The sequence below is a fragment of the Lissotriton helveticus genome, chromosome 3_1 (genome assembly GCF_964261635.1).
Source record: "Lissotriton helveticus chromosome 3_1, aLisHel1.1, whole genome shotgun sequence".
NCBI classification, from domain to species: domain Eukaryota; kingdom Metazoa; phylum Chordata; class Amphibia; order Caudata; family Salamandridae; genus Lissotriton; species Lissotriton helveticus.
The window spans coordinates 249,354,675-249,382,160 of NC_136061.1; the positions used below are offsets into that span (position 1 = coordinate 249,354,675).

Below are 27,486 nucleotides of genomic sequence, written 5' to 3' on the forward strand. Positions count from 1 at the left end.
GTTTTTCAGGTCATTTGGGTCAGCTGATGGTTTCTTGAGGAGGGGTTTTACTTCCGCCCGTTTCCAGTCGTCTGGGGAGATGCTGGATCTGAGGGAGGCGTTGAGGGTGCATCCTAGTTCGGGAGCGATGATGGTGGTGGCCCTGTGGAAGATCTGCTATGGGCAGTAGTCCGTAGGGACTCCAGAGGGGGTTATCTTCAGGGTCGCAGTGATGAGTTCGACGGTCGCGGGATCCCAGGACGTGATGGTCAGCTTATCGGTGGCGGTGGGTAGGGGGGTGGTGCTTTTCGTTGGTTCGCTGAAGCTGTCGTAGAGGGCCTTGATCTTCAGATGGAAGTAGGAGCTGAGCATGTCGCAGCGTTCCTGGGACGGTGTGACATCCGTGGCTTCGCAGGCGATTTTTGCAAGCTGCTGTATGCCGTTGAACAGTTCCTTGGTGGTGTTAGCGTTGGTCTGGACTGTGTCTCTAATGAAGTTCTGTTTGGTGTCTCTTATGCGCTGGTGGTATTCCTTCAGGGCGCTCTTGTGGTCGTTCCGTGCTTCCAAAGTTTTCAGGTTTTGCCAGGTTTTCTTTAGGCGTCTGTAGGAGCGTCTGGCTTCTTGAAGTTCTGTGGTGACCCAGGGGCTTTCGGCGGGCGTTACTATTGCTGTAACATGTGAATAACCCAAACATTTGTCTGGTTTGGGCCTTAATAGAAGTGATGCAACTGCTTTGGAGACCAACGTGTGAATAATATCTGCTGGAAAGTGCTTTTAATTCATTACCTTTATGGGTTCATCAGTATTAAAGGGCAGCTCAATATAGTGCAGCTCATTTTCTGGGTGCATGTAGGACTCTGAGGAAACATTGTAATATACTTTTTGCCACTGGTATTGTATTGAAGATGCATTCATTAATTGCTCTGCTTTGTTGAATTTGGACAGTAACTTTCCCTCATTCCTAATGTGCTAATTTCTACTTTGTCCTGTTTCCACTTAGGTAGAAGATGCCATGCTCATGTTTGACAAAACTACCAACAGACACAGAGGTAAGCGACTACATACAATGCACTACTTTGCCACAGCCCGTAAAAGCAGACATGGTGTGAATTGTGTGGGACTTGCAACCTTTTCATCGATCCATGAGAGATGAGAAGCAGGGAATAACATTGGGAGTTCTTGTCGGTAGTGCTCAGGACTAGGATATTTTGTTCTGTTAAAGTGCCATCTATGTGCTCACCTTTATTGACAACATTTTGCTGGTGCCAGTGTGCTACTGGCTGGGATGGCAGTTCCAAGTAGCTGCCTCTGTTAGTATCTTACCGTTGAACACCAGTGGACTGTTGGTGACAGCAGTGCATTGGCGTGTGGTTGGTTGGAGATGAAGCACTGTGTCATGTACTTTAAAGCAGTACATCTAGGGTACTGCAGGCTGATATATACCCAGTGTGATCAAATCCGAACTAATTTAACCTTGATGTGCCAAAAATCCGAATCATCCCTTTAACTATTCTGTGCAATGAGTGAAGACCACCTCAGGTGTGCCTGGGCACTCCTACAGGCCAGCATTTGATGACTGCAGTGTGGGAGCAGAAGTTGACACTGGGTTATTTGGTCATCTTTCTTTAATGGAGGGGTGGGGGGTTTGGGGAGGAAGATGGAGATCTTGTTCGGCCACGAAGATTCGTTCAGAAAGGTGGTCTGTGCAAGAGTTGTAAAGTCCTGTGGAGCAACACTGGTGTGTACTGTGCTGCTGGTGTGACCTGACCTCCACCGGCTGCTGAGCCAGCAAGCAGAGCCCCAGTGCCCTCAGTACGGAAGACACTGTCCGCCGATGGTTATAGCATCCGACTGTCATGGTCCGATGCTTCGCCTGTCCCCAGCATGCCGATAAGGGGTGGTTAACCTACATCTGCATGCGCTGAAGTGGTGGGCGCTAAATGGTATATAAAGAGGTGCTTTGGGAAAGTCTCGCCGCACTCGCGCACCTGCCACTCAGTCCGTGCCGAGACTGAAACCAATGAGACGCGCCCCCAGCACTGACTGACTGAACTGAGATCGTGGGCCGCGAAAATAACCCAACCCCTCCCCCCCCGTAACAAAAACGTAACTTGCGGGTTTAAAATACGAATACCGGGAAACAAGGCGGCGACGGAGGTTTCTTTTGCAAGTGATGGATTGTGTTACACTGACGTATCATGTTTGACAGATGAGCTTTGCAAGCGGATGTCTTTTCTTTTCTGATGAGAAGCAGCACTGTGTGTTTCTTGACAATCTGACGAGCGACTTCCTGCAGGACGTCCTTCAAGCTCCAGTGTGCCCGTGCCTCATAATTAACTCGCTCTCTCCAGTAGCACACCTCCAAAATCATTTTTTAGATCATCTTGCAGGTCTCAGGCTGCTAGTGCGCATCTGATTTTCCTTGGGGTCCACATTCCGCAGTGCAACATCAGTCATAGCCTGGTAGATAATTAACAGGGTAATGAAGCCAGCAGGAGGAAAAAACACCAGGGCGCGGATTTCAATCCGGAAGCGGCCCACTTGGAGCTCAGGGGTCGCACGTAGGAGAAGCCGAAGCACTGCGCGATAGAGGGGAGTCAGGGGCCTCCTTGTGCATTGGAGGTTGCACTGCCGGGCGCCCCTGTCCATCTCTGCATCCGGTTGAACAAGTCTGGCCTCGTCGGCTGGCAGAGCTGCGAGGGGCAGGCCGGATTCTGCTTCCCCTCGTGTGCTTGGCTTCCAAGCGATGTACAGAGTACTGGCATACATGCCTTGCTTGACGGTTCCCCAAGTTCAGCCTGGCCCTGCGGTGAAGTGTGCTCTGCAGTGCAGAGCTCCGGTCTGGGGGTGAGACTCCCCGTCTCACTCGTAACCTGCAGACAGGCTGGTTTGTTTCTTGCCCTAGGTAGGTTGAGGGACAGCGGCAAGAGGCCCCCCTGGTGCAGTGGGCGCTTTACAAATACGGTTAGTTCTGACGTAATGCGGCCGTTAACTTGTGAAGCTACTTCATGAGGGGGCTCCGGGGCTACCTCGTTTTCTGTGTGCTAATTCGTGAACCACAAAGCTCGATCGGGTGGCTCCAGGTTCACGCCCCCGTCTGTTTAACAGTCTGCACCCAATGGGATGATATTTTAGTTTTTCTGCTAAGGATTTTCTCTATCCTGTAGCATTCCTCATTGACTCCGAGGTATGTGTATTTTTTAAACCCGTGAATAGTTTAATGTAAATTGCCCTGTCAAGATTTTAAAATAGGAGCCAGAGCTTCACACAAGCATGGGCTGCAATTCAAGCTTGCTTGCTTAACAAAGAAAATATGCAGGACCGGTGACACACAGGACAGTTACTCTGCAGGTAACATTTAATGGAGCATGTGCCTCAGCATGTGCCTCAGCAGTGCATGTGTAATACACCAACAGTCGTGTACATGCACAAACTCACAGGCACAAAAGCACACACAGTTTAGCATGACTGCAAGCTTTCCTCACGTGCACATAACGATAATGACGCTGGTAGCAGCAAAGCATCCTTAGCTGTCTTCGCAAATTGCTGGTGGTTTTAGTGCTGTGTAACGTTAGAAATATCAATGCGAACACCAATGCATTTGCCTTTCTGTCAAAGAATGTGCCCACTTCATGACTGGGAAATAGCCCTTTTGATGCCTTAGTAAAATGTGCGAATAAGTATCGACAATGCCCCAGACGATGGGAAATGTAATCAGAACCTCGACTTAGAGCATCCATACTATGTGCCGCATGACTCTGGTCCCCTCAAGGGTATACTCTTTTGTTTACCAGGGATTTGTTTCTCATGGTGGCATAATTCTAGAACATGGGGCTAGCGATACCTAGCTGCTGCTATGCGTCTAGGGTGTAATACAGGCCCATGATCCCCTGCGGCTTGGGGGGAACCCACCCTTCAACCCTCAGTCATCTCAAGGCGTATAAGTATCTGCAAGATAAGAGTCATTCTGCATGGGGAGGGGGGGGGGGTCATCATTTTGTTACGCCACTGCTATGCATGTAGAGTTCACATTCCAACCAATTGAAGTTCCTCCTTAAGCTTGGCTAGACTTGAAAGGTGGACATACTGGTTTCAGACTCATCAGTTTCCAATTCAAGTGTCTAAAACATCCCTTTCTGGTAAGGGGCAGTGTGTCTTAAAGAATGGCAATGCATATGGCTAGATACAGATGAACTTGCACTGTTGAGGCCTGTGTTGAACTTGTGCTCTAAAGGCAGTCTTGAACTGTTGCTGCTCTGCGTAACAGGAAGAGGAGGGATGCTTGAACTGCTGCTATACGTTGTCTCTATGCTGTGTGTCAAGATGCTTACCTTGTACACCTACAATTATGTATGTATGCATTGTATTCAAATTGTGCATTATTCACCTACATTTGAAGTCCTATGTTTTCACTGGCTTGAAACAATTGCAGTTAAAGCAAGTTTGCTATGACCTGTTAAAGTGTGTTTTTCGGGCTTATGCTAACTAGCCCTCAGTTAGACCTTAATGCCAGCTTGTCTAATATGGATGTGTCGTCATGTTCATTTATTCTGTTTATAATTCTGCTGCACTAGTTAAGCAGGACATGTTTGTTTATTTCTGAATAACACTGTTTTTGAAGAAAGACGGCTAGAAGGCTCACCATTGCTTACATGCAGTATTCATTAATCTGCAATTGTTCACTGTTTAAGTAGTTCGTTCTGACACCTCCAGATGACACTAGGTGCGCCTCCCTGGATCAATATTCATGTAGTGGGTCTTTGTTAAGGTGGTAGGGATACCTGAAACCTATAATTTGTTTTGTTGAAAATGTATTTTGTTGCTCACAACATGATGCATTTGTAGTTATGTTCCTGTATGGAGAATTGGCCACATAAACCCTTGAATTTGGAAGTAAACAATCTTTTTTGGGTCTGTATTAGGGATGCTGCCCCATTTCCTTATTATTCTACATTGTTCCTAATACAGAGAGCCTTCATGACAATAATTGCATGCATTTTTATGAGATTTGCTGCATCTACATTTTACTAGTCATGTTTTGTACCCTTTTGAATTTTGTAATAAACCTTCATGTTTTTCCTAAATTCCACCCTAGGACTCACTTTTTTGAGCCAGTCCTTTATTTGACATGACTTTGAAATGCTGTTATATACCTTGTCTCTGGGAAACATTGCCTCGTGAATGGAGTATAATTCAGTCCCCATCCACCCAAGTCCTGGGCATGCTATAGAGGTGTAAGATTTTAGGGTTACAGTGCGCCCACACCTTGTGTGCAGGAGCTTTTCGCTTCTGCTGCCTGTATTCTACCTATGCGTTTGCAGTTTACTAAAATCTTTTATTCGTTAAAAACTTAACGCTTGTTGTTTTTATTTTACTATTTTTTAATAAAGTTACTCAAGACACATCTTTTTGTTGTCTAACATATTTATGCACCTAAACTTTACAAATCTTGTCTTAAACAAAAGTCTGTAAGAAAAAGCATGTATTCTAACAAGAATAGCCAGCTAAACCAATGTCATGCAGCTTCACAAACCAAATTAGGTTGCACCAGTCATACATCTGGTTGTAGCAACACTTTTGGAGCAGGACCTCCTGTGCAGGTTCATAGTTTTATTGCTACTCCTGATCAGTGCTTATTATTGCGACATTGGTCTGCTATCCGTGAGTTTAAGAAATGGTATTGTATAACACACTGAAATGAAGCTGGAGTATTGTATCCGTTGCAGATTGGCAACCACATCAATAAGATTTTAATAATCCCGATATTCTGTCGTTCTCTGTATGACCCCTGTCTGCCAAAAAAGCCAATTCCAACTTAATTTATTTTCCTATTTAATCATGGAAAAAATTCCAGCGGGACCTTTTACTACCTCAAAACCTATGTTAATGGATCTGTTAAGGACCTTTTACTACCTCAAAACTATGTCTAATGGATCTGTTAAGGACCTTTTACTACCTCAAAAACTATGCCTTATGGATCTGTTCCTGCTAAGTTTTTTGACGATAAACGTCTTTACTGATTTCTGTTGCGAGTTTGTATTTGCCTTCCGGTTTGCTATTGATCCCGTCATCTCTGGCTGGATAAAAAAAGCAAAAAAAGGTCTAGTATTTCTCGATTGACTTTGCAAGTGTGGCGCAGGGAGGAGTATTGAGTGTTGTGTGCCCTTTGATAGTCGCTACTGAGGTAGGTGCACAAATGTGCATTGATTTTCCTCTATTAATAATAATTGCTTAAGGACAGCACATTAAAAGCTAGAGGTTGTGTGAGCGAGCACTTTGAAGACGAAGAGCACAAGCATGAGATTTTTAACAAGGTTCTTTGGTTTAATTGAAATCCAGCTTGTCTGCAAAATTATCTAATCCTAGTTGTCTTTTCCATGATTATCATATGATTATCGCACAGGAGCGCCGGGACACCCCGTTGGGGTATCTGTGCGCTATAACAAAATACACTAAAATAAAAATAAATAAATATGTTGTAAAAGTCGACTGCCTGTTTTGCATTGTTTTTTTGCTGGTGTGTAGACTAGCATTTCCTAAACTGGGGGTCAGTCGCAAGTCGATTTTTGGTGGGTCGGGGAAAGTCTGAGCCATAAAGATGCCTTACAATTCTGTTTCTTTTGAAACATTTGCTGGTGCTTCAAAGACAGAGGTAAAATGTCAGGATTCTTTCTTGTGAAAAATTGATGCTTATTGTTTTGAAATAGTTTAATTTTAATTTTATTTCTCTAATGGCAAAGCGTCAGTTTTTTTTTTTACGTGAATTATGTGACAATCTTGCTGAGTACAGGGAGTGTGAATGGAAAGGCTGTGAATGTCATTTTTTTTTTCAATCACCCAGCAAAAATAGCAATAACTGCAAATGAAATGTATGTATTCGGCAATTGGGAAAGCAAACATTGCGTGTAATTATGAAGTGTTTAATAAGATCAAAACAAATCGAAACTTTTTTCAAATGATACATTTTCACTGAAACCCAGTTTCCGTACATTATCTTTTGTGTACTGTTTGGTTTTATCAGTAAGTCTGTTTGTGCACATTTAGCGGTCATTTCAATCGAAAATGAGCTGTCTTTAAATGACAGTACGCTACCACATACTGATTTAGGTGGATTCAAAAATCGCCCGTGCTTCTTTACCATTAAAGGTAAGTTGGGTCTAGACAAAAAGGAGCCCCTCTCTCCAGCGAAGGGCAGAGTGCAGAAATCCTGTTCATAAGAAGTGGGTTACAAATTATCCAGACAGTTTTAACTTAAAAAAAACTTCTGGACACAGAAGAAAGATTGTCTCAAAAGTAACCTTATTTTGAATTTAAGAATGGTTCGAGTGCCACTGCACAAACGGGTGATCTGAGAAAGGTTTTGGACCACCTACATCTACTATGATTCATTGTTCCTTTAAACTGCTTGATAGAAAAGTGCTTAAAGGTAGGGTCCACCTATTTGGCAAATTATGGACAAAGCTGTGTTTTGTTCAGTCAACAGAACAATATTAAGCAATAAATTAGAGGTACGGGTATGGATTTATATCTTCGGGGGTTAATTCTTTTGACTCGGCCACCTCAGTAGAAATTGTAGGTGTAGCTGTAAGAAATATTGTCAAAACCAGAGGACTCAAAAAATCATGATTTGGTGCGCATTCTTCATTTTGTAGATAACGCATCTATACTCAATAGGACACAAAGCTCCGCACAATCAGAATCTGTACTAAGTTTTCAAGAAGAATATATCAGATGGCAATATAGAAACATTATGTCCTTTGGGAGGGGAAACCACGCTATAAAAGGGAAATTCGTGTTAAGTGGAGAAGTGTGGCTCAATGGTTAGAGCGGCAGACCCTGATGCAGAGGTCTAGCCCGGGACCAGGGTTCAATTCCCCGCCTCGGCGGGTCTTGGGCTCAAAATTCCACGGACCTGATAATTCTCGCCTCGGTGCCTATTCCAATCATGGAGTCCCACTCTGCAACTCTGGGCAATAGCTTGCTTAATCTCCACACCGGCCCCCGCAACGCTAAGGATTCCTGGCCTCCACCTTGGGGGTGCCCAGGAGTGGACACCTCACAGGGAAAGCCAGGATGGGTTCCACAGCGGTATTCGTACAAGCGCCTTGAGACCCTTGTGGGTGAGTAGTGCGCTATACAAGTATCAATTTACAATTTACATTTACAAGTTTTGCCGTTCCAAATTATCTTTTGGTATGTATGCCATTTAATAACAAATGTTCATGTATCTGTCTCTCAAGGGTTTTGTTGAAGTGTAATCACTTCCGTTGTGAAAACCACCTTTGCCAGGTCTAACAGCCTAGGACACCAAAATTATCTCTCAGCTACTCTATAGAGTTTAAATGTATCGTGCAGGCAGTTCTTTATTGAGGAAGTTTGATGTCTTAATGAAATGTGGAGAACTTTGCTGTATTTTTGGGCATTTAAATAAGATTGCTTGTAATTTATGAAATATGAGACCAGACACCTACACCTCTGTATACCATTTTTTAGAAGGCTTGTTTTATTTGTTAATGCAGTCTTATTTTCGGAATTGTAAAGTAGCAATTAACCAAAATTATATATTTTTAAATGGAAAACTGTTAATCTATATTTAAAAAAAACAGTACAATTCCTCTTTTAGGAAACGCATTTGGGGGCAGATGCTTGTAAACATAACTTTTTTAAAGGAAAAATGTGTGCATGTTCAACTACGTGTTACTGTATCAGAATAGTTAGTCTTGTACCTACATTCTGGCTTTTCCATACAGACTGGAGACCAGAAACCATTCAAATTTACAGGGTGATCTTGTCTCCATGACCTGCACATTTCAAAATGTTCATCCTGCAAGGTCTTGCCAACAAAAGATCTCAACTGCCAACACATTCTGGCCACAAGATATCCGTATTCCATGACCCCTTTTAAGAAGAGCGTGGAGTGTGGAAGTGACAAAAGCAGCAAAACTATTAACCAGACAACTAATTCACCATGTGCATGAGAAAGGTGATAATCAAAATACTGCAGAATCAAACTTTGCTCAGCCATAGTGGAATGTTTGTTTTATCTGGTGGTTTGGCACAAAGAGGAGCTCCTCTCCATGATCTAAATAGTTGATCTGAATAGTTTCAATCTATAAATGATCATTAAATAGGAGGATGTCCATGTTACTCTTTTTTGGTCAATTTACTTACATCTGCATTACTTAGTTGTCTTTACTTTCCGGACCAATCTTTAAGGCATTAGAATGAAGTGTGTATGACATCTGTTTCAGGGGGCGTGGCCAGCTGGGGCAACATGGCATTTTAAGGTTGCTCTGCCACATATCCCCATAATCCATTACATTTATAAGCTAACCTGTGACTCTCAATGCGGAACTCCATTGCGGAGGAATGTACTCACCCCCAGGAGACCGGGAAGATGACGACGCAGCCCTGAGCTTTGCCATCTGAGCCTGCGAGCAGGGTCGAGGGAGATGTCGGATGTGGGGCGTGTGAAGATTGCTGCCTGCAAAGTCATCAACGAAAGCCAGGAAGCTTACTCCCCTGAGAACCGACGAGGCAGGCAGTGTGATCGGTGATAGAGAGACTACACTCTAACTGATAGCTGCGGGGGCGAGCGGTGCAGCAGACATCGCTGCTGACTCAGAGTGAGACCCAGGCTTGAGCCGGTAGGAGATAGCACTCGTCACAACGTGGGAGCAAGTGAAGGTTAGCTGGCAGTTGGTGGCGATGAGCCTGCCTCACCCTTGTGGGCCCGAACACCTGCTAGCAGAAGCGCAGCAGCCACCGCTTGTGGGTCTCCACATACAGAAGCCCGGTTTGATCGGCATCCCGAGAGAGTGACCGGCAGCCAGGAAAGAAAGTGAGAAGGCGCCGGAAAGGACAACGTACGCCGCAAGTGTTTGCCGCTGAGAAGGCGAGCTGGTGGGAGTCGAAGAGAAGGTACCCTGGGTTGAAGTCCCGACTGTTATAAAGACCAAGTGATGAGAGGCTTTGTGGTGTACCACCGAGGAGGTGAGGCCTGCTGCAAGTGCCGCTACTAGGCTGGTGCAGCCAGAAGCTGGGTCTGCGCGACAGGAAAGCCAAGCTGCATCGATTCCGGAAAACAGAACATAGCTGCTCACGACTGGATGAGTGGTGGTCCCACCCTATGAGCCGTGAGATCCAGCATTTTTTGCACTGGTGGGCATCCCCTGCATGGGACTGTAGATCGGGGAGCCCCAGAGGGGAGTCTCTATGGAGCAGCTCAGTTGATCGAGATTCTGGGCACGGAGGATTAGCTCTCAGGGCAGCTGATCAAACCGTGTTGGCACTGCCGCTTGCCAGATGAGACCTGCTGCAGGGAGTTGACCCTTAAACATGGTGAACCTCTCAGTTGGGCAATAACTGTTGTCCCCGTAGAACCATAGATAACACCAGTTGCACCAGGTGATAAAGGGGGCAGTTGCTACACGGCGCTTATGCATGGAATCACTACTAGAAGCCCAGCCAATAATATTTCACGGACAGACCACCTGCGTCGGACTTGTGGTTGTGAAAGATGAGACTTGAGCCACTTGCTCAAGTTGTAGAATATGCTGCGTTGATCTACAAAGTTGCAAAGCATCAACAAGAAGAATTGGAGTACTTTGCTGCAGAGATGGGAGGCACCAAAGGCACTGGATCACGGGCCTCCTCACAAGTCGGAGGCCCGGTAGACATGGAAAGCTCGCGGTCTGTGCCGCAGCAGGACCTCCCTGAGGACAGGCTGGATGCAATCCTGAATGCCATAGAGAGATCTTGAGTCGCTAGAATCCAAAATTGATAAAGGGGCAGTGGACCTAACATTATTGCATGCGGATCATCAGAAGTTGAGGGAACAAATCAACGCTGTGGAGCAGGACCTAACAGATCTCAAACCAGCCACAGATTTCATAGAGAAACAACAAAACGTGCATGAGGCTAGAATACGTTACCATGAGGACCTCATGGAAGATGCGGAGGGCCGCTCCTGAAGGAACAATGTCTGCTTGATTAGCCTACCGGAAGGGGCGGAGGGCCAAGACTCAGTTACTTTTATGCAACTATGGTTTAAAGAAATTTTGCCCTCCCCCTCATGGTCTTCATTCTTTACTATAGAGCGAGCGCACCTCATCCCTGCTAGAAAACGCCTGCCTGGTGCAGGGGCACGTCAACTCATTTTAAAAAAGCTGCACTTTAAAGACGGAGATATGATCCTGCGGGAATCGAGGAAGCTTTCCGAGGTCCAAATTGAGAATACGGAGGTCCACCTGGGACTGGCTGATAACCACAGGTCGGTTGTCAGTTTCTTGTCCATCAGGCATGCCAGGAAGCAGGAACGATGCAGCAGACGGATCTAGGAATCACAGCAGACGAAGCAGGAGACAATCTCCCAACTTATTGGCAGTACCGGATCCGGAACATTTCAGACCGGAATGACAAGTGGTGGTTAAGGTGGCAGAACGTATAGCAGTGGCTTTAGAAATCTTTAGTAAAGAAGGAATGTCAAACCATTCTTCGGAAGATGAGGGATCATCAATGGCTGGTCCATCGGACATTGCTTCATTGTGGTTGCAGGACATAATGCCCCAGACTGCCGATGGTATTATATGATGTTAGAGCACCTGTATTAAGATTGTTCTACATGATTGCACTTTGGCACAAGTCTGTATTGTAACCTTTATCTATTGCGTGCTCTGTATGGGGGCATAATTGACCTGACAATGTGCTAAGGGCTAGGCAGGATGCCCGTCATATTATCCTTACTATACATATGCTTGCGTGAAAAACCACTAGATACATAGAGGATTTTATTGGGGCATGTCCCCTGAGGCCTCCCGTTCTACCCAATATAGGGATTTAGGTGGTTACACGGGCAGTTCTTTTCCCAGCCAAGGTTTGGGCAGCGCCTTTTGTTAATGATTGCCACTCTATTAGTATTCGTATTTTGCCAGGTTGGCCCTGTAGTTTTAATCCTTTTTAACTGGGTTTTTGTGGTAGGTATGGTTGGTGGCACTGAAGATAGCGGTCTTACAGACATAGCTACACATATGGTCTGAACATGATTCGTCACTTCCCAATGGTCATGAAATGACAGATCATACGATCCTTACTTGGAATGTGCGTGGCTTCCGTGCACCCTCTCGCAGATATGCAGTGTATTCGTATCAAAAGGGGCACAATGTCTGCATCGCTCTCCTACAGGAGACACATTTGACTCGGACTGCGACCGTTAGATTGCAGAGAAAATGGAGAGGTAAAGTCTTTGCTACAGATTTTTCCCTGTATGCTTGAGGGGCTTTATTCTGGGTTCATCCGGGCACACCTTTCTTGGTGGAAGAGGCTTACAGACAGAGAATGTGTTCCCAAAGGGCAGACTGGATAGGGGTTATAAATATTCTTGCAAAAGCAAACCCACCCGACCTCTATTGCTTTACCATTGGCTATCAAAAGCTCAAAGTCTACGGCAATTTCCAAAGATTATCTCAACATATCAATTTCTTTGAATATTTTTTCTTTCTTTATATGCGTTTTTTTAAAGTAGATTTTGTCATGATTGATTTTTTTGTATAAATATTGTCAAATACACTTTTCCACAATTACACAATTCTCAGTGTTGGACATGGCCTCGTGGCGTGGTCCGACCCCATCCGCATGGAGGGCCCGGGACGACATCGGCCCTCCATTTACCTACTATCGACCCCCCTGACACGCACATTCACGAACCATCGGCGCGAGCAGCCTCCCCGGCCACCTGCAGCTCTCCCCCTCCCGGGTACCCCGGCAGAACCTGCTCGCCAACGCTGCCAGCCTGGCACCCTGACCAGGCCACCCTTTCCGGCCCGACTCCATCTTGGGACCCTCACGGCCCGGACACGTGGCCGCAGCCATCCCGGGCCCGGCCCCAGCGAAGCCCAGACATTGAGGCACCAGGATCCTACCAGGTGGTAAAGTGGCCACTCGACCAGACCCCGGAGGAGGAGAATCTCGATGGGCCTTCCACCGCCCCCGGACGCCTGGTATCGATCGCTCTCCCGGCTCCCTGGGCGCTGGCTCCGCCCCCCTGCTGGGTGTCTGGACCCCTTCATCCCGGCCCCTCTGACCCCCAGGCGCGAGGGTCCGGACATCAAAGCCCTCCAGTCCTATATCTGGGCCAGCCCCGGATCAAGACGGCAGTTGTATCTGGAGTCGAAGCCCTGCTGACCTCGTCGCGGCTGATCCTGATCCTAACTCTTGCACCTGGAACTACCTCCGAGGCCCTGCTGACGCTGTCGCGGCCTGACCAAGCTGAACCACCTCCGAGGCCCTGCTGACGCTGTCGCGGCCTGACCAAGCTGAACCACCTTCGAGGCCCTGCTGACGCTGTCGCGGCCTGTCCAAGTTGAACCACCTCCGAGGCCCTGCTGACGCTGTCGCGGCCTGTCCAAACTGAACCACCTCCGAGGCCCTGCTAACGCTGTCGCGGCCTGACCAAGCTGAACCACCTTCGAGGCCCTGCTGACGCTGTCACGGCCTGTCCAAGCTGAACCACCTCCGAGGCCCTGCTGACGCTGTCGCGGCCTGTCCAAGCTGAACCACCTTCGAGGCCCTGCTGACGCGGTCGCGGCCTGACCAAGCTGAACTATCTTCGAGGCCCTGCTGACGCTGGCGCGGCCTGAACCCTTGAACTATCCACGCACCAGTGGGTGCCAAGACTGTCCCGCTACCCCCTTCCCCCGAGACCACGATATTACGGATCCCTCGATCCTTGCCGCTACCCTGCCAAGAACTTGCTTTGAGTACTTATATAAAGATTCTTGTGAACATCCTTCCTGTGTAGTGTCTATCTGTAAGTAGTGTGATTGCTCTGCTGGTACGATTGTAGGCGAGGAGCCTCGCCAAGGAGGCCTCCCTACGGCGCTCGGCCTATTCCATACAGAGAGGTGGGCCTCGGGGCGGACAGTCAGACACCTTCTGTCTCTCCTGGGGTCGCCTTTCCAACATTGGTGGCAAGCGACGGGATCCGAGCCCACGCAAATCGTACAGCGAGTAACAAGTCACTACTGACAGAGACCCACAGCCACGATGACTACTAAGGAAGCCGGAACGACCGCAGAATTCCAGAAAGACCTGTTAGAGGAATATACCCATAAAGAACTTAAACAATTTTGCAAAGACTTGGGTATCGCTACCACTGGACTAAGCACAAAGGACGATTTCAAAGAAGCGCTGCAAACCTGGGTGGAGACCAGAGAGACCCCACCCCAAACGAACGATGACATTGTCCGAGAAGTACCCGTGAGTACCGTCATAGCCCCCATAGAGGAAAGAACCGCCAATAGGGACCCGGGCCTCTCCCACGAAGATGCCCGGGAGCGAGAGAGGAGTCGGCTCCATGAACTAGAGCTCGCCCGACTCCGGCTGGACGGAGAACTCCAATTAGCAGAAAAGAAAATGGCCCTTGAACAACTGCGATTAGAGGGAGATCTGGAAGAGAGGCGGCGGCAAAGAGAATTGGAAGAAAAAAAACTCGCATACGAACACGAGCGTGGCCTCAAAGAACTCGAAATCAAAGCCAAACTCGAAGAAGCTGGCGCCACGGTAGCCCGGAACCCCTCACCTCCTGCCGAACCAAAGGTCCACATCCCGAAGGATATCGTCAAGGAGTACTACAAGAATGACGATATCCAGCAATGGTTCAAGGCGTACGAAGTGGCCATGACCGCGCACCGCATCCCGCGAACAGACTGGGGTGCCGGCTTATGGGGGAGATTCGTCAGCGAAGGAAGAGACACCCTGCTGGAGCTGGCCGACGACGTAATGTCCTCCTATGACCACATGAAGGACGCCCTGCTTGTCCGGTATGGCCTCACCCCCGAGATGTACCGGCAGAGATTCAGAGACTGCAAGAAAATCCCCGGTACCACGTGGGTCGAGTACGTGAACTTTTATAGCAGGGCCCTAGAAGGATGGATAAAGGGCAGCAAAGTGTCCACCTATGAGCAGCTGTTCGACCTCATCGTTTGGGAGCACCTCTCCAACAACTGCTTTGTCGAGCTCCGACAGCATCTACTCGACAGCAAGCTAACCGAGCCCTGGAAACTCGCCGTCGAGGCAGATCGATGGGTGAGCACCCGGGTCCCCCGGACACCGATTGGAGAAACCGGTCAGGGCGGCCGGGGGCACCCCCGCCAACGGGGGGGCGGAGGAGGACAGAACCAAAGCTGAAGCTTCCCGCCGGCCTCGGGCCGGGGTCCCCCTCCAGGGAACCCCCCGAGTAACACTTCGCCGTCCCGGAAGAGGGTCCCCCCAGCACGGCCAGGGCCCCCCCCGAACATTACTTGCCACAGATGCCAGCGGACCGGTCACTATGCCAGTGACCCCCTCTGCCTCATGAACCAGCGTCCCGGCACCACTGGGCCTCCGACCCGCCAGTTCGCTGCTGCAGCTCTGGGAGAAGAGAGAGAAGAAGACGAAGAAGTCTACGAGGAAGATCAAATCGAGTATGAACCGGCCGCCATGGCCCTAGCCTGCCTGGGCAATAGAGATCTGGTCCCCCAGGCCCCACTACCGAGCAACACTCGAAAATACCGTCAGTGGGTCCACATCCATGGACGACGGACCGAGGCCCTCCGAGACACGGGAGCCAGTGTGACGGCCGTCCGCTGCCACTTGGTGACCCCCGAACAGATCATCCCGAACGTACGCTTCCCCGTGAGGGCCGCCGACAACTCCGAAACTCTATGCCAGATGGCCCGAATTCCCTTCGAATGGGGGGGGAGTGTCGGGCACCCTCAAGGTGACCGTCCGGGACGACGCCCCCGTGGACTGCCTCCTTGGGAACGACCTCGAGAGCTCTCCCTAGGCCCAAGTCGAGCGGAGAGAGCACCTAGGAATGATGGGATTACCAGAGTGGGTCTGTGCGACGACCCGATCTATGGCGGCCCGAGCCCCGGCAGCGACCGAGGCCGCCCCGACCGAAGAGCCGGAGTGGCCCGAGCCACCACCCTCTGCCATCCAGGAAGAAGGCGACTCCGAGGCCAGGCCCTCGGAGCCCGGAAACCACCACGAGCTCAGTGACATCCCCGAACTCGCCCAATGGCGCCAAGAGGGTGGTCCCACCCGAGAACAGTTTCGGCAGGAACAGAAGACCTGCCCTTCCCTCGAGGGGACCCGCCAACAAGCCGCTGCCCAAGCTACCGGGGACACCTCAGGGTCCCACTGGGTCTACTGGGACCACGACCTCCTATACAGTGAACAGAAAATTGCCGAGCTGGGGGCCAGCCGAGTGCTAGTGGTTCCCCTGCGATTCAGAGACTTCCTTTTGAACCTGGCGCACGATGTGCCCCTCGCAGGGCACCTGGGGCAGGACAAAACTTACAGCCGCCTGGTGACCCATTTCTACTGGCCCAAAATGCGCACTGATGTACATAACCACTGCCGCACCTGCTCGACATGCCAAGCCAGCGGAAAGAGCGGGGGGAAGGTGAAGGCCCCGCTCCAACCTTTTCCAGTAGTGACCACCCCCTTCGAGCGAGTGGGAATAGACATTGTGGGGCCCCTGAACCCTCAAACCTCGCAAGGGCATCGCTTCATACTTGTCCTAGTGGACCACGCCACCCGCTATCCTGAGGCCATCCCCCTCCGAACCATCACCGCTCCCGTGGTGGGGCGAGCCTTGATGGGGATCTTCTCCCGAGTAGGATTCCCCCGGGAGGTCGTGAGCGATCGGGGCACGAACTTTATATCTAGGCATATGCGGTCCCTGTGGCAACAGTGCGGGGTCACATACAAGTTCACCACCCCGTATCATCCCCAAGGGAATGGACTTGTGGAGCGGTTCAACCGGACACTCAAGGGAATGATCCAGGGCCTAGAAGAGCCACTACGACGCAAATGGGATGTCCTGCTGCCCTGCCTCCTGTTTGCCTATCGGGAGGTACCACAGAAGTCCCTGGGGTTTAGCCCCTTTGAACTCTTGTACGGACACCCTGTCCGAGGTCCGCTCAGCCTAGTCAAAGAGGGCTGGGAAACTACCGTCCAAAGCGCACCACCGGATGTCTACCGGTACCTCCTGACCCTCCGAAACCAGACTCGGAAGTTCCGGGCCCTTGCAGAGGCCAACCTGGAGGCCAGTCAGGAGGACATGAAACGCTGGTACGACCAGCACTCCTCCTCCATCGAGTTCGAGCCGAGCCAGCGGGTCTGGGTCATGTCCCCGGTCGAACCATGTGCCCTCCAGGACAAATGGTCGGGGCCCTTCAAGGTGATCGAGCGCAAGAGCCCCGTCACTTGCCTCGTGGATATGGAATCTCCCCGGAACCCCCTCCGGGTTCTGCACGCCAACCGGCTCAAACCTCATTTTGCCCGCACCGAACTGAGCCTACTCCTCGCTACCGACGATGGGGCCGAAGACGACTCCGAGCCCTTGCCCGACCTCCTAAAGTGCACGGAGAAGGACGGCTCCGTCGAAGGGATCTCTCTCTCCCCCGACCTGACCCCCGCACAGGGCCGGGACTGTCAAGAGCTGTTGGGACAATTCACCGATCTGTTCTCCCTCACCCCCGGGGTTACCCAATGGTGTGTCCACGATGTCGACACCGGGGACAGTCAGCCAGTACGACACCGGGCCTACCGGGTCCCCGACCGAGTTCGGGCCTGCATCCAGACGGAAGTCACCAAGATGTTGGCCCTGGGGGTAGTCGAACCCTCCGACAGTCCCTGGGCCAGCCCAGTGGTTCTGGTCCCCAAGGCCGCCGCACCTGGCACCCCGCCAGAACTCCGGTATTGCGTCGACTACCGGGGACTGAATGCTGTTACGAGAACCGACGCACATCCCATCCCCCGGGCCGATGAACTGATCGACCGCCTGGGGGCCGCCAAGTACCTCAGTACCTTCGACCTCACCGCCGGGTATTGGCAGATCGGCCTCACCCCTGGCGCCCAGGAGCGCTCCGCCTTCTCCACGCCCGACGGCCACTTCCAGTTCAAGGTGATGCCCTTCGGCATGAAAAACGCCCCGGCCACCTTCCAGAGACTAGTAAACAAAGTACTGGCGGGGCTAGAAGAGTTCAGTGCCGCCTACCTAGACGACATTGCGGTCTACAGCCTCCACTGGGCTGAGCACCTGAAACACCTCTGGGAAGTCCTGGCCGCCCTCCGCCGGGCCGGGCTAACTGTGAAAGCCAGCAAATGCCAGATAGGCCAAGGGTCCGTGACCTATCTGGGACACCAAGTGAGGAGCGGCCAAGTGGCTCCCCTCCAACCCAAGATCGACGCCATCCTAGCCTGGGAACCCCCGGTCAACCAGACCGCCGTCCGAGCCTTCCTGGGGCTCACGGGGTACTATCGGCGTTTTATCAAGAACTATGGGAGCATTGTGGGGCCCCTCACGGAACTGACCTCGAAGAACCGGCCACAGAAAGTGCAGTGGACACCCGCGTGTCAGGTGGCCTTCGAGACCTTGAAAGCAGCCATGTGTACCGCCCCTGTGCTCCAGGCCCCCGACTACAGCCGAGAGTTTGTGGTCCAGACCGACGCCTCGGAACACGGCATCGGGGCGGTCCTATCGCAAATGGACTCCGCGGGAACTGACCATCCTGTGGCCTTCATCAGCCGGCGGCTGCTGGCCCGAGAGCAGCGCTGGAGCACCATCGAGAGAGAAGCCTTCGCTGTCGTGTGGGCCCTCAAGAAACTCAGGCCCTACCTCTTCGGCACCCACTTCCGGGTGCAGACTCACCACCGGCCCCTAAGGTGGCTGATGCACATGCGTGGCGAAAATCCCAAACTGCTGCGATGGTCCATCTCCCTCCAAGGCATGGATTTCACTGTGGAGCATCGCCCTGGCAGTGACCACGCCAACGCTGACGGCCTGTCCCGGTTTTTCCGCCTCGACGAGGAGAGCCCCCAGGAAGATGGGTGACTCTCCCCGCCTTCAGCTGGAGGGGACGTGTGTTGGACATGGCCTCGTGGCGTGGTCCGACCCCATCCGCATGGAGGGCCCGGGACGACATCGGCCCTCCATTTACCTACTATCGACCCCCCTGACACGCACATTCACGAACCATCGGCGCAAGCAGCCTCCCCTGCCACCTGCAGCTCTCCCCCTCCCGGGTACCCCGGCAGAACCTGCTCGCCAACGCTGCCAGCCTGGCACCCTGACCAGGCCACCCTTTCCGGCCCGACTCCATCTTGGGACCCTCACGGCCCGGACACGTGGCCGCAGCCATCCCGGGCCCGGCCCCAGCGAAGCCCAGACATTGAGGCACCAGGATCCTACCAGGTGGTAAAGTGGCCACTCGACCAGACCCCGGAGGAGGAGAATCTCGATGGGCCTTCCACCGCCCCCGGACGCCTGGTATCGATCGCTCTCCCGGCTCCCTGGGCGCTGGCTCCGCCCCCCTGCTGGGTGTCTGGACCCCTTCATCCCGGCCCCTCTGACCCCCAGGCGCGAGGGTCCGGACATCAAAGCCCTCCAGTCCTATATCTGGGCCAGCCCCGGATCAAGACGGCAGTTGTATCTGGAGTCGAAGCCCTGCTGACCTCGTCGCGGCTGATCCTGATCCGAACTCTTGCACCTGGAACTACCTCCGAGGCCCTGCTGACGCTGTCGCGGCCTGACCAAGCTGAACCACCTCCGAGGCCCTGCTGATGCTGTCGCGGCCTGACCAAGCTGAACCACCTTCGAGGCCCTGCTGACGCTGTCGCGGCCTGTCCAAGTTGAACCACCTCCGAGGCCCTGCTGACGCTGTCGCGGCCTGTCCAAACTGAACCACCTCCGAGGCCCTGCTGACGCTGTCGCGGCCTGACCAAGCTGAACCACCTTCGAGGCCCTGCTGACGCTGTCGCGGCCTGTCCAAGCTGAACCACCTCCGAGGCCCTGCTGACGCTGTCGCGGCCTGTCCAAGCTGAACCACCTTCGAGGCCCTGCTGACGCGGTCGCGGCCTGAGCAAGCTGAACTATCTTCGAGGCCCTGCTGACGCTGGCGCGGCCTGAACCCTTGAACTATCCACGCACCAGTGGGTGCCAAGACTGTCCCGCTACCCCTTCCCCCGAGACCACGATATTACGGATCCCTCGATCCTTGCCGCTACCCTGTCAAGAACTTGCTTTGAGTACTTATATAAAGATTCTTGTGAACATCCTTCCTGTGTAGTGTCTATCTGTAAGTAGTGTGATTGCTCTGCTGTTACGATTGTAGGCGAGGAGCCTCGCCAAGGAGGCCTTCCTACGGCGCTCGGCCTATTCCATACAGAGAGGTGGGCCTCGGGGCGGACAGTCAGACACCTTCTGTCTCTCCTGGGGTCGCCTTTCCAACACTCAGTTAATTTGAACAAAACATTACAGTATCTAAACTCATCCTACTATGCATTGCTATTTACAGAGTCCACTTGTTAATACATAAAAAAAGTGTAACAAATACAGTACCCTGCAGACATAACCCATTCAGTAATACTCCACAGTCACACTCCACAGTCATACTCCACACTCTCACTATCATACCTACACCCAGACCAACACTACATGCACAGATGAACAAACCAAGGGATGGCAGTATCCACCCTCTTGTGCTGTGCTGGAATCTGGGGTATCAAGCATTCCTGGATGGGAGTTATATCCTGCTCGGGAATGTATATGCTCCGAATACAGATCAGGGGCACTTTCTGAGATCACATTCGCAAATACTGGCAAAATGGTTTGACGTACCGTGATTGATAGGGGATTTTAACAGCGTCATGGACACAGGGCTAGACAGTTCATACCCTCATCCCTGCGGTAAACTACTGCCTCGACCGACTCAATGGTATTGATCTAGTGGGTGTGTAGTTGGGACCTGGTCGATGTCTGTCTGGAGGCACCACAATCCCGGAGAGAGGTTTTATTCATTTTACTCCACACCCCACAGCTTACATGTGCAATTAGACAGGTTCTTGAGCTCACCCTCTTTGATTCCCTATGTGACAGACTGACTATCGAGGTTGCACACACTCTGACCACAACCCACATTATGTAACAATTGCTTGGGATTGCGGAACCCCTGGTATTCCTGAATGGAGGCCTCAACTGGCGCTGTTGGAAGACGACTCCTTCCGTGATTCGTTAATGAATACTTCCCACACAATGCAGGTACTGCCTCATCCACCATGATGGAATGGGCCGCCCTGAAGGGTACGCTACATGGAACATGCCTGGGGCTGGGTTGCGGTATGAGGACACCAATAGAATCGGATCTGCGGGAGGTGGAAAATTAACTATTGACGCTGGAATTGCGTGCAATAACAGGGGAAATCTGACTCCACTCCACTGTTGGAAGCGCCTAATAAACATGCAACACTCCTAGAGCGCTTACGGTGTCTGAACTTCGTAGCGCATTCGGCAAGAACCCATGCCAGAGTGGATCGCTCTGGGCCCCCTCTTGGCCTGGCTTATCAAACAGGACCATTTGTCGGGACCCATTATGGCTTTTGGATCCCAGGATGGTAGGGTCAGATACACACAATACTACTAAATCCACAGTGAACTAACCACTCACTTTGCGCAGCTATACCGACCAGCACTAGACACACCTGAGGCAGACATATACCTTTCTTGAGGGCCTTACCGTGCCTATTCTCACACCCAAACAAAGCAGGGAACTTGATGCTCCGCTCACACAAGAGGAAGTGGGAGGCAAAATGAGAGCCTTGCCGTCTGGCAAAGTACCCAACCCAGACCCTGGGGCTGCCAAGTATTAGACTTAAAAATCTTTTGATACTGTTGAATGAATGGCCTTATGTTTGCGGTATTGCAGAATTTTGGATTTGGATACTACTTATTAAGACTGGTCAAACTACTGTATGGGGCACCTAAAATAAGAGTTTGTTTTCAAGACCCATAAAGATTGGAAGAGGTACTAGGCAGGGGTGCCCCCTATCACCGCTAATCTTTTCCCTGGCTATAGAACCTTTGGCGGTAGCCATTCTCCAATCTGCAGAGCACTGGGGTATTCAATTGGGTGAAGAAATGCATGCGATTTCGCTATACGCTGATGACATTTTGACACATATTATGAACTTACAGAAAATTCCGGCGATCATACCAGACACGCTCCAATTTTTTGCAAAACTATCAGGGTTGGGGGTTGAGTGCTACCAACCTGTATCGCACGATCGAGTCATACCATGTGCATGGACATTGGAACGCTTCGACATTTATAACTATTTTAATTCCGATGATGCTGCATAATAGGTTGTACCAATTATAAGCATTTATTTCCTGCTGGATGTAAATTGTAAAAATCTTAATAAATGTATTATTAAAAAAAACTATTAACTGGGGGGAATCATGTTTGTTTCCCTTTGCCCCTGATGTAGCAGCTCCTCTTTTAGTTGTTGATGGCGTACAAGTGACTTGGCAGCCAGTTCTGTTTGTCTAACTCCGCATAAGAATCTTTTTTTTATTTTTTTTAGTTTTCAAAAACCTTTATTGATCTCCACAAAACTTACACTGCTATTTAGCCAACAACCCGGAGGCAGGCAGCCATTCAGTACTGTATAGTCTATGAATTTTATGTTCCTAAAAGTGACAATACAGAAGAAAAAGAAAAGACAAGGTACATTTTCAGCAATAGCGCGGCAAATAGTCGCACTGTGGACTAATCGCACAGTTCCTTGCTGTGAACATTCCCAGCTACTGAGAGGAATCGTGCATTTCCGCAACTGTGGCCAACTAACCAATAAACAGGCTGACAGTACGTACCAAAACACAAAAATCCACAATAAGCACATACAAAAAGGAAGAAAACGTAAATTATACCCAAAACGCATTGTGCATTAACAGTCGGAATGTCGCGCCCACTGCAGACCATTGCCGACCACTGTTCACCTGTCCAGCTGCATTCTCTAGATCTTTCCGGCCCTTACAGGCTCTCGTCACCCCTGGGTAACAACAAGTAGCCATCGCCTACTCAGTTGTGCTTAACAGATATAGTCTTAACGGTTCCCATATATCCCGTGGTCTTGATCTAAGTGGTAGTTCTTCCGCATACACATTTAAATTATCCCTACAGTGCACCAGGTCAGTAAGCCAGTCTTTGATGACGGGCCGGCGTCCCCTCCCCCAAGTGACCGCCACCCTGCGCGCAGCCATCAGCAACGCCAATCGCACAAAGTTACCAGTTATTCCCCTCACATTCGGCACACAACACAGGAGGCACACCAGCGGCGTGCAAGGCAGGTCCACAGCGACCATCTTCCGCAGGCTATCCACCACCGTTGCCCAAAACTGTGCCACTGCCCCGCAGCTCCACGCAAGATGCATGAAATCGGCTTCGTCCTGACCACACCTGTCGCAACGCACAGACTCACGCAGTCCGTATCCGCTCAGTCGTTCCGGCGTGTAGTATACTTGGTGTATATACTTAAAGTGAATGATCTTCAAATTGCCATTCATACAGAGTTTTCCAGTTAGACTACAGATATGCCGCCAGTTAGGTTCAGATATAGGCTCAGGCAAACAGTCATTCCATCTCTCCCAGCTCTTATCTGCTACCACCACCGTTTCAGTTTTGACAAGGGCATACAATCTTGAGATCAACTTTCTGTTAGTAGGCGTGGTGAGGACCATCTGCAAAGAAAGCAGAGCCGGCGGCTCATTCGGGAAAGAGGGGTAGTGTGCTCTAGTCGCGTGACGCAGCCTGTGAATCGCGAAACGAAATAATAGCGACGGATTGGTGATGTGCCTCAGATCTTCTTGTTCTACAAAAGCACCGTGTGAGTAAACATCTCTCATGTGAGTGATGCCTGCCTCCCTAAGCACCCTCAGAGACGGTGCCTCGTGCGTAACGGACAGGCACGCGTGGTGCTCCAGCCTCATGTCCGGCGCGTACAACGGTAGCTTCTGTGCCAGTTTCCCTATTTTCTGCCACGCCGAAACCGTGGTGTCAACAGTATTTATTTCCGATCTCGATGTGCCCCGCGAGACATGAGTGATCACACTATGGAGGGGAACAGGAGCCGCATCGCCCTCCTCCACCGCAACATGCGGAATGAAAGCATGCGGTCTGTACCAAAAATAGAGATATTGCGCCTGCGCACAAAGATAATAGACATAGAAATCCGGTGCCGCAAAACCACCCCTCTCATATTCCATGGTGAGTCTCCCACCGCACTCGCGCTGCCTTTCCCGCCCAGACCAGTCAAAGCAAGTGGCCCCGAAGCGTTTTAAAAAATTCCATATTGAGCACAATTGGGACATTTGCAAACAAATACAGAAATCTAGGTCGCACCACCATCTTGATCAGAGCGGTACGGTCTGCAAGTGACAGCGGTAATAAAATCCAACACTCTACCATGGCTTCCAGTTTCGTGCATGCCCTTCCATAATTCTCTCGGATCACCACCGCGGGGTCGCGGTGTACCCAGACACCCAAATACTTAACCGGGTCCGTCGACCACTGCAGTGGGTACTCCAGATCGGGCAGAGTCGTGCCCGCTGTGAGCGGTATCACGAAGGACTTCTCCCAGTTAATGTGTAGGCCTGAGATAAGCCCGAAACGGACATACTCCCTCAACAACTGCGCAAGGTATCTGGACGGCTCTCGGATAAACAGAACCATATCGTCTGCATACAGAGAGATCGACACCGGTCGATGCATGAAGCCCAGTGCCGTCACCCTGTGACGCTGTCGAATTACACAGGCCAGCGGCTCGAGGAGTATCGCAAATAATAAAGGCGAAAGAGGGCACCCCTGCCGAGTCCCTCTTTCGATTTGCAGTGCGTCAGACATCAGTCTGCCCACCCGCACTCTCGCCGACGGTGCCGTGTAGAGCACCGTTACCCACTGGAGAAACATTGTAGGGAAACCCATGCGCCGTAGCACCCGTTGCATGTAATGCCATTCCAATGCTTTGGCGGCGTCCAGCAACACCGCCGCCGCCTCCAAATCAGGGTCCAAGACATGAAACATCGAGAACAGCGTGCGGAGGTTATGGGAGGTGGACCTCTCAGGCACGAAACCCGACTGGTCAGGCAGCACTAATCCCTGAAGCAGCGGCTGCAACTTGGTGGCAAGTATCTTCGCTGGGATCTTGGCATCGATATTAATTAATGACAGCGGGCGATAGGACTCACAACGGTCTGCCGGCTTGTCTTTCTTCAGTAAAGTGACAATTAGCGCTTCCCTTAGGGACGGAGGAGCTGTCCCGAGTCATACGCTTCCGCGTAAACCTCCAAGAGGTGCGGCACAATCAGGTCAGCATACCGCTTGTAAAACTCGACTGTCAGCCCGTCGGGGCCCGGCGCCTTACCATTGGGAAGTGCCGCTTTCGCCAGTTTTATGTCCTGCTCGTCTTTGGGGAGACATAGATACTGACGCTGCGCGTCCGACAGCCAGGCACATGCTATTCCGTCCAGAAAGGCATCAAAGTCCTCCGCTGGTGGCGACCCCCTTGTGATGTACAGATCCGTGTAAAACGCACGAAAACACTCAGTAATGGCCTCTGGGGTGTAGTGCTCCCCGCCTTCGTCATCAACTATCCTATCTACCCTCTGCTGTGTAGACCGCGTCTGTATCTTGAATGCAAGCGTGCGACTCGGCCTGCCTGCCTCTCCATATCGCCTGGCTGTATGCCTACGGCCCAAATATTTGACCTCAGTCTCCGCGAAGGAATCGTATTCCCCCAACAGTTCACGTATCCGGGCCAGCGCGGTCGCCTCAGGCTGCCTCTCATTGTCACACTCCAGGCGTCTCAGTTCATTCTCTATCCTCTGTAGCTCGTCCGTATATCGCGTAGTATCCCAGCAGCCGTCCCTATGCACACCCCTCTGCACACCCCTCTTATGGTGACCTTTAAGGCCTCCCATAGTGTCCCTGCCTGTTCCACTGTGCCTTTATTTAACGCAAAGTACTGGACTATTGCCTCGCGTATGGCTTTCTCATACACAGGGTCCAGAAGCGCCTCCGACCTAAACCGCCACGTGAAAGGACGGCACACACCCCTCGGGTCCCTCAAAGTCAGTTTTACCAGGTTGTGATCAGAAAGCGTACGCGCCAGAACCTCCACGTCTTCAGCCCAGTCCATCAACTCAAGATCAATCAGCCAGTAATCAAGCCTCGACCAACTACCATGCATGGGTGTCGCATGTATGCCTTCCCTTTTTTGTGGGTTCCGCTGTCTCCATACATCTCTCAACCCGAACTCTTCCATAGGCCTCAACACTCGCACAGCAACTCTCGGAGTACGATTCGTCTCAGGATTCGACTTGTCAAGCTCAACATTCAGATGTGTTCAGGTCCCCACCCCAGATGACAGGGACAGCCGGCCATTCCTTCAGCCGCTCACAAATACGATCGACACACAACGGGTCATCAACTATAGGTCCATACATGTTTACAATCGTGACCAGCTGGCCCCGCAGTTTCCCACACACCATCGCGCATCTACCGTCCTCATCCATGTAGTGTGAAGGGCTTGAAAATCCACGCCTTTTTTGACCAGGATCAGCACACCTCTAGCATAAGAAGAAAACGACGCTGCCAGACTAAAGCAGGCCCATCTACCCAAAGCACCGCACGGCATACGCGGCGCCAAGTGCGTTTCCTGCAGCAATGCAAGGTGGACGCCGTGTCTATCTCGGTACGCCAACGTTTGTCTTACTTTTTTAGGTGAGTTGAGGCCACGGACATTCCATGTCAGCATTACACAACTATCTGCCATCGCACCTTAGAGTACCCTCTATCAGCAGCCTATGGCTCAGAACCCAGGGGAACAGTATACACACAGCAAGAACATGGCATTGGCACAGCACCAGCGACACCGCCTGACACACAGACCTGACTGCACAGAAAAGCAAATACACAAGAAAACATACAAAAATCACAAAAACCCCGTCCAGACCCCACCCACCTCCCACTCCAACCTCCCAAATAGGCCGAGTGCAGGACCCCCCCCCCCCCCCCCAAAACCCCCACCCTACGTAATGATCCAAATATCAGGGTGATACCCTCCTGGGGCAGAGGTACAGCAGCGCATACACGCACCGAAGTGCGGCCGCCGGAACTTTATCAACTTTTCCCCCGCCGGGCATCAAACATGAACCAAGTGACCAACATTTCTCAGCTCCCCCCCCCCCCCCCCATAAGGACAGTCCGCGTGAGCAGAAGCCCCGCCACCAAACCCCCACATGTATGCCTAACGCAGCACAGCTCAGTCTCAACAATACCAATGCCAACAGTTTAGGGGCGGCATGACCACGAGTAAGCACCCAGCTAGTGATCCTCCAAATGCAGGAGTCAGTCCGCATCGTCTAGTCCCGATGCCCCTTGTTCATCATCCACTCGTCTCAGATTCTGCTTCGCCTTGCAAATGTGTTTTGTAAACTTCAGAGCCGACTTCGAGTCCGTGAAGAAATGGGACTGTTCCTCATGCGTGATCTTCAGTTTCGCCGGATATAACATCGCGTAGGGCACCGCCGCCTCCCTCAGCAGCCTTTTTACCGGCACAAACTCTCTCCGAGTCGACTGCACTGCCGGCGTGCAGTCCGGAAAGAAGGACAGAGTATCTCCCTTA

At 51.1% G+C, this 27,486-nt stretch overlaps 1 protein-coding gene across 12 annotated transcripts in view; it reads left to right on the plus strand.

The window, feature by feature from the left end:
- The window catches only part of MSI2 (musashi RNA binding protein 2), a 1,965,164-nt gene that overhangs the window by 998,740 nt on the left and 938,938 nt on the right, over nt 1–27,486 (plus strand). For all 12 annotated transcript variants that reach the window (XR_013608601.1, XM_078679738.1, XM_078679727.1 and 9 more), the window contains exon 7: nt 980–1,028. Coding sequence is in view for 11 of the 12 variants with exons in the window: in XM_078679738.1 (XP_078535864.1) it covers nt 980–1,028 (49 nt within the window). In the remaining variant the exon portion in view is untranslated. The remainder of the gene's footprint in view (nt 1–979; nt 1,029–27,486) is intronic.